The following is a 12,508-nucleotide window of genomic DNA, read 5'->3' as shown; positions in this document are numbered from 1 at the left end:
GTGTTTAGCCTATTTTGAACTTGAATTGGTCTGCGCAGTAAAGAACGGAGTCTCGTAGCGCACAGCAGGGCAGCACACATAGGCTATAGCAAATAGAAATAGGGAAATTATTATTTCAATAAATATGTTATAGGCTAGAGAACGCAAGAGAAGAATGTAGGCCAGACGGAGCGGAGAAATCCACCAAAGCAGCACAAAATGTCCAGTCAGAAAATATAGTTTTCCCCTGCTGTCGGATGCATTATTAGTCTTAGGCTATAGCCTAAACTTAATATTTTTTTTAATTATAATGGACACTCTTTAACTATCTTTTCTCTAGCTGTTTTAAAAAACGTGGCCTATATTCTCTTCTCTCTTAATTTGACTTTGGGCTACAGGCTATGCTTTTAGCGTTTTTATGCATGGCTTTCTCCTGATCAAACAATGAATGTAACGGAGTTCCATCTGTTGTTTGACTAGCTTAAAAACGTAAAGTAGCCATGGGACTAATAATAAGCGAGAACAAACAAAATCAATAGCCTATAGAAAAATAAAATTCCAAGTTTATTCAAGTTTAAGCTTATTAAGAAAAATGATTAATGCGGCCGATAAAATCCCTGCATGCAAGGGTGATAACCAAATGGCCAATATCCTATCTTCCTGCTAGGCTCATCATAAAAGTTAAGTTAACTCTTAAGGATCTGCCCCTTTTTTTTTTTTTTTTTTTTTTTATGCCTAAAATGACAGATATGCATATTCTAAGTACTATTTGAAAGGAAACACTTTCTAGTTTGTGGAAATGTGAAAGGAATGTAGGAGAATATAACACAATAGATCTGGTAAAAGATGATACGATGGAGGGGGGAAAAAAGCGTTCTTTTGTAAAAAAAAAATTGTACGATCTTTGAAATGCAAGAGAAAGGCCATAATGTATTATTCCAGCCCGGGTACAATGTGTGAATGTGCAACGTTTTAGACTGATCCAATGAACCATTGCATTTCTGTTCAAAATGTTTTATCAAGACTGCCCAAATGTGTCTAATTTGTTTATTAACTTTTCATGTTCAAAATTGTGCACTCTCCTCAAACAATAGCATGGTATTATTTCACTGTAATAGCTTCTGTAAATTGGAGAGTGCTTTTTAAATTAACAATAATTTAAGCTTTCTACCAATATCAGATATGTCTATGTCCTGGGAAATGTTCTTGTTACTTACAGACTTCATGCTAATTGCATTAGCCTAAGTTGGCTCAACCGTCCCGTTGAAGGGACACCGATCCCGAAGAAGTTTATAGCCTAATCCAATAGGCTATTTTCAATCACGGCTTTGAGAGATGGAACAAACAATATTGTATATTTACTATTTTATGAGGCAAATAAAGCAATTATTATCCAGTTCTGAATAGAGTAGACTGCCTCTATCCAGCCCATGATGTATAACCTAAGGCAGTCCCGTTACTTACCAGACTGTCACTGCTCCATCATGTGCGCCCCACTAAGACAAACACACACCTGTTTCAGCCAGAAGCTCCTCCACCACAAAGGAATATAAAAACATATGTGCCGGCACTTAGCCTCTGTCCAGGCTATCGACAACGTTATGATTCATCCAGTTCATTCGTTTTTGGGTAATAGGCCAACTGGCGTTTTTAGATGAGTTTTGGGGGAGGGGTTGGCCGTTAAGAGGTGATACCATTATATATCAATGCTTTCTGAGTCCATAATCACAATAGGACAAAGGTTGACATCGCCCAACCCTAGTGCCATTCTGACCTGAGATCCTTGTGCCTTACTCAAATGTTCGTACAAGTCTCCATTGACATCAATCTGAAAGTGTGCGTTTCACATGTTTATTTCAACTCGGAATTGGACTCTAATGGCATGTTTCCACCGTAAGAATTGCTTGGCCCAAAGACAGACTTTTGTGTTTCCATCTCTGAGTGTAACTGGCCTGATAAAAGACATGGCGTGCCATGAGGACGCCAACTCTATCCACCTGTTCCCTCTGTTTTATCACAGGTGATCCTGGAGGACGTGGCCATGCTGCAGATCAAGCCTGACCAGTTCACCTACACCAGCGACCACTTCCCTCGCATCCAGGGCATGGCGGAGCAGCTGCTGAGGGAAGGCAAGGCCTACATCGACGACACGCCCCCAGAGCAGATGAGGGCGGCGAGGGAACAGCGCACCGAGTCCCGCCACCGCAGCAACTGTAAGGGGAATAGGAGTGGAGCAATGGCTGAATTCCAACATAACCCTTAATTCGTAGGCACAGTTAAATCTGAAACGATTTGATAGTTGTAGCCACATGGCTTAAATTCACAGGGCATGTGGAAGTAATTATGATGACCGCAACACTCGTTGTCTTCACTCATTGCATGTTCACCCCTCTCTCGCTCTCCCCCAGCGGTGGAGCAGAACCTGAAGATGTGGGAGGAGATGAAGGCGGGCACGGAGTACGGCCAGACGTGCTGCATGCGGGCCAAGATCGACATGGCCTCCAACAATGGCTGCATGCGCGACCCCACCCTCTACCGCTGTAAGAATGCCCCCCACCCCCGCACTGGCAGCACCTACAGGTAGGGGGACACGGCATGCTACCAACATTTTTTTAAATGAAATTAATGCACTTTTTATAATTATTTAACCTAATGCACTACCAAATAAAGGATTTCTGTTGATTTTGAAATCTTTTATAAAGTCTTAAGGACAGGTTTTGCAATACCAAAATAATCAAATCAAACTTTATTTGTCACGAGCTGAAAACAAGATGTGTAGACCTTCCTGTGAAGTGCTTACTTACAAGCCCTTAACCAACAATGCAGTTCAAGAAAGAGCTAAGAAAATATTTACCAAATAAACTAAAGTAAAAGGTATCACAATAAAATAACGAGCTTATATACAGGGGGTACTTGTACCGAGTCAATGTGCAGGGTTACAGGTTAGTCGAGGTAATTTGTACATGCAGGTAGGGGTAAAGTGACTGCATAGATAATAAACAGCGAATAGCAGCAGTGTAAAAACACATGGTGGGGGGTCAATGTAAATAGTCCGGTGGCCATTTGATTAATTGTTCAGCAGTCTTATGGCTTGGGGGGGTAGAAGCTGTTAAAGAGCCTTTTGGTCCTAGACTTGGCGCTCCGGTAACGCTTATCATGAGGTAGCGGATAGAACAGTTTGACTTGGGTGACTGGAGTCTTTGACAATTTTTAGGGCCTTCCTCTGACACTGCCTGATTTAGAGGTCCCGAATGGCAGGAAGCTTGGCCCCAGGGATGTACTGGGCCGTATGCACTACCCTCTGTAGTGCCTTGCGGTCGGAGGCTGAGCAGTTGCCATACCAGGCGGCTTAGGATGCTCTCGATGGTGCAGCTGTAGAACTTTCTGGGGACCAATGACAAATATTTTCCATCTCTTGAGGGGGAATAGGCGTTGTCGTGCCCTCTTCACGACTGTCCTGGTGTGTTTGGACCATGCTTCAAGGAACTTGAAGCTCCCGACACTCTCCACTACAGCCCTGTCAATGTTAATGGGGGCCTGTTCAACCTGCCTTTTCCTGCAGTCCACAATCAGCTCCTTTGTCTTGCTCACATTGAGGGAGAGGTTGTTGTCTCTGACCTCCTCCCTATAGGCTGTCTCATTGTTGTCGATATCCAGGCCTACCACAGTTGTCATCAGCAAACTTAATGATGGTGTTGGAGTTGTGTTTGGCTATGCAGTCGTGGGTGAACAGGGAGTACAGGAGTGGACTAAGCACGCACCCCTGAGGGGCCCAAGTCTTGAGGATCAGCGTGGCAGATGTGTTTCCTCCCTTACTTCCTGGGGTGGCCCGTCAGGAAGTCCAGGATCCAGTTGCAGAGGAAGGTGTTCAGTCCCAGGGTCCTTAGCTTAGTGATGAGCTTTGAGGGCACTATGGTGTTGAATGCTGAGCTGTAGTTAATGAATAGCATTCTCACATGGCTGTTCCTTTTGTCATGGGAAAGGGCAGTGTGGAGTGTGATTGAGATTGCGTCATCTGTGGATCTGTTGGGACGGTATGAGAATTGGAGTGGGTCTAGGGCAGGTGTGCCCAACCTTCTTTGACGTGAGATCTACTTTTTCATTTGCCATCCTGATGATCTACCAGTCTCTAAACCTAAACCAACCAACAAAATGTATGAAACGCGACACACCACTGAGTATGGACCTGCTGCTATGATACCTATTTGATACCTATTTGATACCCAAATATAATGTGGACCAAAAACATGTTTTCCACAAATAAGTACAACTCATTTAATATCCTACCTTAGTGTGTTTTTTGGCATTGGGTGGAGGCAAGTAGTTTTTCATAGTCAGGGCTGTAGCAGCAAGTCTCATGCAGGCCACAAGGTGGTCATCGGTCATAGTAGATCTGTACTTGGACTTTATTATCTTCATGTGAGAAAATGCAGACTCACAGAGGTAGGTTGATCCAAAAAGGGCTGATAAGTTGAGAGCACGTCTTATGTTGGGATACTTCTCCTATTGCAGTAGCCCCCAGAACTCTTCCTTCATCTCAGTGGCTGCCCTGGATTTCAGCTGAATGTCATTTTGAATGGTGAGAAATTCAGTTTCTGCTATAGTTGTGTCCAACTGAAAAAGTGATCCCATTTTGGAGGCAATGACTTCCACATGTATGTCTGTGCCAAATGGAAAGCACATATAAGTGGCAATAGGCTCAAGTGATGCAAAGTCAGAGAAACGACTGTCAAACTCAGATAAGATACTCTGGACTTGCTCCACGTAACGTGCATTGTCAAGCTGTGCAGTATCCTTGCCCTGACGTTCAAGCTCTGAATGCATGTGTTGAAAGAAGTGCAGGTCCTTACCTTGCAGCTTTCTAGTGAGCAGTTGTAATTTGCATTTAAAAGTGTTCACAGAGCTGATCATGTCGGTTACATGTTTGCCTTTTCTTGCAATTCATTAAGCATTTCATTTAGGTCAGTGAGAAAAGCTAAATCCAGGAGCAACTGTGTGTCCTCTAGCTGTGCGTCCTCTAGCTGTGCATATTCTGCATGTTTGGAGACCTTGAGAAACTCCTTGATTTCAGGTAACAAGTCACTGAAACTCCCCCATCCGTGTGCAGCAGCAGGTCTGTGTTCTCCACTTCAGTCTTTTCTACGTGAGCACGAAATAGCCTCCGCTGTAGGCTTCTCGCTCGAATAGAACACACAATCTTCATCACATCCACCTCTTTCATGTTTAGCATCATCCGGCACAAAGCTTGCTGATGAATTACGCAGTGATAACTAAGATAATAAGATGCTATAGTTGCCGCCTTCCCTTTGGTCACAGGCCTTGTGAAAAATTGTCTGCAAGTTGATTTTTGTTGTTCTTGTACCTTTCTTCTTCGTAATTCAGTCTTTGCTGGAAAATCTCTTTCCTGGGTTTTGTGTGGTTTTAAAATGTTGTTTTATGTTACCTTGGGATAGTGATGCTATTATGGCAGATGAGGCACACGCATTTTGAGTTTGACCTGACGAAAAAATTATCCTCCCATTCCTTGTGGAAATTATACGGTTTATGTTGTTTTTTTTGTATCATTCCCTTCACTCATTATTGCTGCTGTCGACCACACAACTTAAGATCGAATCGGTCTACAACGTTAGCTAGCTACCTGCCTGGCATCACCATAACCTCGACTTGGAGTTGGCGGGTCGGAATCTGACCGCGCTAACTAAGCATACGTCAATAAGTGGGCAGGGACTGGTCACATTTTATGTAAATCACGTGACTTTTCAGACATTGATGTGAATGGAGGACTGTCGAACGTTAAAACCGAGAGTATAGGCATTGATTTGTGTGGCTGAATTTTAGTAGATGTATAATCTCACGATCGACTGGCAAACACTCCGCGATCAACCAGTAGATCGCGATCGACTGGTTGGGCACCCCTGGTCTAGGGTATCCGGGATTATGCTGTTGATGTGAGCCATGACCAGCCCTTCAAAGCACCTCATGCTACCGATGTGAGTGCTACGGGGCGGTAATCATATATAGCTCCATTTTATTTTTTATACATACTTTGTATGGTTTTAGTCATTTCAAGGTTACACTGAAATATTTCTGCCTACCCACCGCTGCTGAATGAATGTAGGGGAAACACTGGTATCACTCTTGGCTCACCCCTGGCAAATATTGCATGTCCTGTGCAGCAGCTCACAAAGGTGCATTACAGGCTTCACACATTTCATAAAGACATACAGGGGGACAGTATAGAAGCATCCTCCGTTCCAAAATAGTGACTCAACCCTCTCTCTACCCCTCCCCCAGGGTGTACCCCACGTACGACTTTGCCTGCCCCATCGTTGACAGTGTGGAGGGCGTGACTCATGCGCTGCGCACAACAGAGTACCACGATCGCGACGACCAGTTCTACTGGGTGATCGAGGCGTTGGGTCTGCGCAAGCCCTACGTCTGGGAGTACGCCCGGCTCAACCTCAACAACACTGTGCTCTCCAAGCGCAAGCTCACCTGGTTCGTAGACCAGGGCTATGTCGATGGCTGGTGAGTCCACTAATATCCTTTCCACACGACAGGGTGTTTGGTTCACTAGGACACACCATAGCAAAATTTGTATGCAACTGTAAATGAAGACCTGTGTTCTAATTTGACAAGTACAGGAAGTACCACTCTGGTTTAAAACCAATCTCTCTGGAATAAATAGTCGCTTTTTCACTGATGGAGTAGATTTTAGAGATCCGTTGGTATAAGTAAATCTTCCCGTCTCCCTCAGGGACGACCCTCGCTTCCCAACTGTCAGAGGTGTCCTGCGCAGAGGAATGACCGTCGAGGGCCTCAAGCAGTTCATCGCTGCCCAGGTGTGTGTGTGTGTGTGTGTGTGTTTTGCTATGTACAACCCCGTTTTGAGAAATTACTGTCTAAACTGCTTTCTAGTACTCCGTGGTTCCTCAGATCTTAATGAACTATGTGTGTGTCTAATAACCTTGGATGTTGAAGTTCATCCCATCCTAGTTTCAGCTTTTTAGCCTGTATTCCCCCTTTTCATTCCCTTGTTGATTCCTTCTTTGAAACCTTATTTAGTTTTTTCCTCCCCACTCACCCAGGGTGGATCCAGGTCTGTGGTCAACATGGAATGGGACAAGATCTGGGCCTTCAACAAGAAGGTATGCTTGCATGGATGGACACTGATATTCCCCTTCCCCTCCACATACTCCCTACATATCCATTTGGACTGATACTGATTGAATCCTGCCCCTTAATCCTAATTAAAGCCTGCCACTTTGAAACCCAATGTAGGGTTGAAGCTGGTCACATCCCGCCCATCCTATATCTGAATATCGGTGGCATGAGGGCAAAATACATTGTTGGTAGATTAGACAAGATTGTATTGTAGGTTTTAGAAATGTTCAATTATTGAAGGTTTTGGTTGCCCAAATTGGTTGGAGCAAAATGAAAGGCTCTGAATCCCTAAGGAAGCTTGTTTCACGTGCACACACACATGGTTCCTTTGATAGGGTGCCTACTCACAGCTTGCATTGCTGCCTTCCTTGTCTTGTGTTGTTCTTTTTCTCCTCTGCTTTACTTCCTGCCTTCATCCCCCACTTTCCATCCTTCTGTCCAGGAAATTCTGCACAGGGACACCAGAAGTCAATCTTAAATTAATCATTCTTTATTGTCAGCAAGCTGTCACAGTCAAACTTGGATGCATAAAGTACTGGTCTGAAGTGAGCTCCACCGGGGCAGTCCCGTTAGATCTCTTATGTACTGATTACACAGACAAGCTACATTTGCATGATCTAGCTTATTCATCATTAACGTTTGGTTCATGCATGTGACCGACCAATACCTCACAGGGCTTCTCTCCAAGCTGAGACCTTGAAACTGAGACACCCCTTTCGATTCTCAAAACAATGTTCTGGGCGTGCTGCCAAATTGCTTATTCTAATAGTGAGGATTCCTCTCAGGCACGACGAATCAGTCACTTGCATGAACCCAGTCAAATTGGTTATTAGAAAAGCATAAACATAAAATCTTCCTGCACATTCCCTCCTATTCATGACTTAGCTCTGTCAGTGGCTTAAACTTAGAGGGTCCGTTTAATGAAAAATGTACAACTTTTCAATCGTCTTCTTACCTTAACTATAAGGGTCGGTTTCATAGACCCAGATTAAGTGTAGTTCTGGACTAAAAAGAATGCTCAATGGAGAATCTCCACTAAACATTATTTTTATTCCACGAATAGACTTAAGGCCCATGGAAACGGACTCTACGGTTTGAGGAGGCTCTAGGTTCCTGTCCAATTCATTAGCCTTTGCGTTTGATAGATGTGATCATGAAACAAGTTTCTCTCAAAATAAACGTGAATATCACCGTCCAGCATACTTTATACATAGTGGGTGTCACAAACTGATTTAAGTTCTAGAGGTATTTGGACGATTTTTATTTGTATTTAAAATATATATATATATATATATATATTTTGCGACAGATAATACAACTCAGCCCCATCTGAGAGACCAACATTCTTTGCAATCATAACCCCCTAATTTATACACCCCTTGCTACTTTTCAGAATTTCATGTAAATCTTGGCATTCCATTGTCTGTCCGCATGCAGTAACTGCCTCTTAAATTTGCGCACCTTTGCATCTGCATCAAAAAGCACTCTGCCATGGTCACGGGGGCTAGGTGTTGTCAAGGTGCCATTTCTTTGTGTCCAATATACAAACACCCCATTCTTCTAAACCAGAAATGATTTAAACATTGCTATCTATGTCATATATTATATCTAGGGAAGACATTTATTTCCCCTCTAAGCCCATGATATTGGCAATGAGGAGGGGAGGGATGTCGTAGATGTACCCGATCCTGTCTGAACTTGTCTTACCCACTCCGAACCTCCAGTCTCTCTTGTTTGACATTGAACTGCATCTCACTTTCTGTTTCCAAGCTGCCAATTAGCTGTATCAAGGTACTCCTCCTCCTTCCCTCCATCTTCGTGCTTTCCAACCTGTCCATCCCCCGTCTTCGCCAAGCTGCATTTTCATAAATTCTACAACAATAATTTAGCTTAAATCCCACTCGGAGCAAATGTTAAGCTCATTCTGGAGTCTGACTCCTAGTCACTTCTGAGAAGAACATCCCTACAAAAGTTAACTTTCTTCCCCTACCCCCATACTGCTCTCCTAGATACTCCTGTCCCATTGCTTATGTGTCCCTGATTTTCCGGCCACCTCCCATTCCCACAACTGGCAGCTTTGAGGTGTAGAGGTGACTAACACAAGGAAAACAGTGGATTCTAGTAGTCTTTTGAAAAGTGACTCGTCACTTGCTTTTGGCAGACTACTAGTATCTATAAACTCTGATTAGGAAAACCTTTGGTGGCACCGGCATACCTGTAGAACAGCAGTGCATTGTTAGGCTCTGTTTTTACTAAGCTACAGGATGTGAAAAATTCAAAGGTTCTCCGCTCCCCATGGTTATAGATGCTCCCATTTTGCCTTTAGTCTGTGTAGTTGGCAATACATACTGCAAAACTGGCTCTCCCTCTACGTTCTATCCTTCATGTCGTCCCTGTACTCTGCCACCACCATCCACCCCTTCTTTTCTTCCTTCAATGGTGTGTATGGTGAAGGTATTTCTGTTCACTTGCCCAGAAAAATACTATTTTGACACTTGAGCCAAGCCGTACTGTGCTGGGTTGGGTATTTTCCTTTCACTTTGTTGTTTCCAGCATGGTTCCAACAACTATGGTGGATGCATAACCAGGCCAGCACAGTACCCCTCTGCTCTGGTTAGTGTGAAATAAGTTGAAGATGTTCCGGTCCAATTGAACTGTCCTCTGTGGACTATTCTTCAGTCAGGATACTGAATGAGTTTTTCTGTCTACACAGGAAACCATTGCAATAATGAACCTCTCCCATTTCTGTGTGTCTGTAGGTTATCGACCCAGTGGCCCCCAGATACACGGCCCTGTCAGGATCCTACTCAGTCCCTGTCATCATCCCTGAGGCAACAGAGGAGATGAAGGAGGCCGTCAAACACCCCAAGGTACCTTTATGCCAATTATTTGCACTGAAGTGGCACACTATTCCCTACAAAGTACAATACAAAAGTAGTGCACTATATCGGGATTATGGTGTCATTTTGGACAAAGCCTGACAAGAGCGAAGTATTGCACGCTAATCTAGTGTTCAGCAGCCAAAGTATGACATGCAGTGTTACTGTAATTCCAAAAGTGTACATTCAAATTAGATTTTCATTCGTTTTTTTTTTACTCTGACAATGCTAAAAGAGTTCCCCTCACAATCAAAATACCTCGGTCAAGTTGAGTATATGATGTGAATAATCAACCAACTTAATCTTTCCCAAATTAATAACCTAACCAATATAGCCAAATAAACCCCCAAACCAACCAAATATAGTCAATCCATCATACCATCCGCAACTAAACCTGGCAAATGTGTATTTTTCTAACCCTTTCAGAACACAGAGGTGGGGATGAAAGCGGTGTGGTACGGACCCAGGGTGCTGGTGGAGGGGGCAGATGCAGAGACCTTCACAAAGGGAGAGATAGTCACCTTCATCAACTGGGGAAACATTATCATCACCCAGATCCACAAGTAAGATTGATCCCACCTTGAAGTTCAACTTCTAAAGCATACATACAGGCTTCATGAGCACCATAAAAATGCTTCTCAATTCATCTAGATGAGCATGTCATACTTTAAAAATGGTCTATAAACATTATGGATGTGCATATTTCCCTTTCAAGACCATTTGATACGTATCTAGATACATATGGGCTCTGATACGATACAGGAATGATATGTTTTAATTTGAAATGATTCGGTTTGATTAGAGCAGGGGTGTCAAACTCATTATATGGAGGGCTGAGTGTATGCTAGTTTTTGTTATTTCCTTTACATCTTTGTCCAATTAAGACCTAGACAATCAGGTGAGGGGCGTTCCTAACTAATCAATGACCCAAAATGATCAATCAAGTACAAGGGAAGAGCGAAAACCCGCAGACTCTCGGCCCTCCATGGGATGAGTTTGACCAGTGGATTAGAGGAACAAATCAATGCTGGTCGATACGATTCACTAACATTTGTTGTATAAACACATTCATGTTCAATTCTAAATTCAAAAATATGCTGCTGATGGAGCTCATGAGCTGGGCCTCTCTGAACTTCTCTCTTTGTCGGTCTATCTATATTTATGTGTAAATGTATCTATATGTCTATGGTGTATGTAGGCACCTGAGCTGAGCCATAAGGGAAGCTGGGCATCTACCACTCCACTATCAGATAAGGAGGGAAAACCCACTAATTCATTTGTACTTTTTTTGAGTTTCACAATGTTTGAGCTAGTTATGTATCGAATAATAGCTATGACATAGCCAATGAATATATATCGGAAGATTTCTTTTCCTCGTGTTTCGAAGTGCGGTGTGGGTAGAAAAAGTGGTTGTTGTCCTCGTTATGAAATGATCAACTTTACCCTGTGTATCAAGGAAATGACCATATACACTGATTGTTTAAAGCAAAACAACTACCAAAACTACTGCTGAAAGTGAACCTGCACAGTCAAAATAAAATCTGTTGTAGGCTAAGCCACGATCACCAGGTAGGCTATATAGCCAGTTGAGTTGTCTCGGGCGCTTGCTTAGGCTACTTTATTCCAGTAAAACACCATTTTCAACAGTGCATTTGATAACAAGAACCTAAAAAATGACATTGGTTGTCACTCAACTGATAAAGCCTAATATTGCGCAAGCCATTTTACAAGTGCTTGAATGCTGAAAGTGACTCACGGCCAACCTCTCATTGGTCAGCATGCGAAACAGTGCGCATTTTGACTAGGCTACTGTTATTGCCTGGGTTGTTCGGGATGCAAAATGACTTGTAGATCAATGACGGTCAACACAGTTACATGCTTAGTTTGACACTGAAGCAGAGGATGCATCAGTTGTCACAGAAGATTAGGGATATTTTCGGAATGTTGAAATAAAGTAATACAAGCAACAACGACAAAGTAATGTTTCAGTTGATGTTATGACCGATGCATGCTACATTTGGATCCGTTTGGGGTCCCGTGGACCAATGCACTCATCTTAAACATTTGAACTGGGGACCGATGCGTATTGGTGAATCATTACATCCCTAATTAACAGTGCGTTATGTCAGTGGTTCTCAATCCTGGTTCTGTGGACCCATTTTTGTTTTTGCCTTGGCCCTACACACTAACTCATCATCAAGCTTTGAATCAGCTGTATAGTGCTAAGGCAAAAACAAAATTGTGCACCCCTTTGGGTCCCCGGACCAGGCTTAAGAACCACTGCGTTATGTCACATTTGGCAATTCACCCATCTGTGGGAATTACATCAAATCAAAAATCAAATTTTATTTGTCACATGCGCCAAATACATCAGGTGTAGACCTACAGTGAATTGCTTACTTACAAGCCCTTAACCAACAATGCAGTTAAGAAAAATAGCTAAAAAAATAAAAGTAACAAATAAAGAGCAGCAGTTAAAAGTTTAG

General features: G+C 43.0%; 1 protein-coding gene across 2 annotated transcripts in view; it reads left to right on the top strand.

Moving 5' to 3' along the window:
- Positions 1–12,508, top strand: part of LOC129834316 (bifunctional glutamate/proline--tRNA ligase-like) — a 61,975-nt gene that overhangs the window by 13,430 nt on the left and 36,037 nt on the right. Inside the window, exons 8-15 of one of the 2 annotated variants that reach the window (XM_055899190.1) lie at positions 2,000–2,192; positions 2,388–2,559; positions 6,274–6,507; positions 6,737–6,821; positions 7,068–7,127; positions 8,914–8,934; positions 9,903–10,013; positions 10,449–10,585. In XM_055899190.1, the coding sequence (XP_055755165.1) occupies positions 2,000–2,192; positions 2,388–2,559; positions 6,274–6,507; positions 6,737–6,821; positions 7,068–7,127; positions 8,914–8,934; positions 9,903–10,013; positions 10,449–10,585 (1,013 nt within the window). The remainder of the gene's footprint in view (positions 1–1,999; positions 2,193–2,387; positions 2,560–6,273; positions 6,508–6,736; positions 6,822–7,067; positions 7,128–8,913; positions 8,935–9,902; positions 10,014–10,448; positions 10,586–12,508) is intronic. The other variant, XM_055899191.1, reaches the window with a different exon arrangement.

Source organism: Salvelinus fontinalis, chromosome 35 (assembly GCF_029448725.1).
Source record: "Salvelinus fontinalis isolate EN_2023a chromosome 35, ASM2944872v1, whole genome shotgun sequence".
Taxonomy (NCBI): Eukaryota; Metazoa; Chordata; class Actinopteri; order Salmoniformes; family Salmonidae; genus Salvelinus; species Salvelinus fontinalis.
Note: the sequence above shows the minus strand (reverse complement) of the source record. Positions and strands in the feature narration are given on the sequence as shown.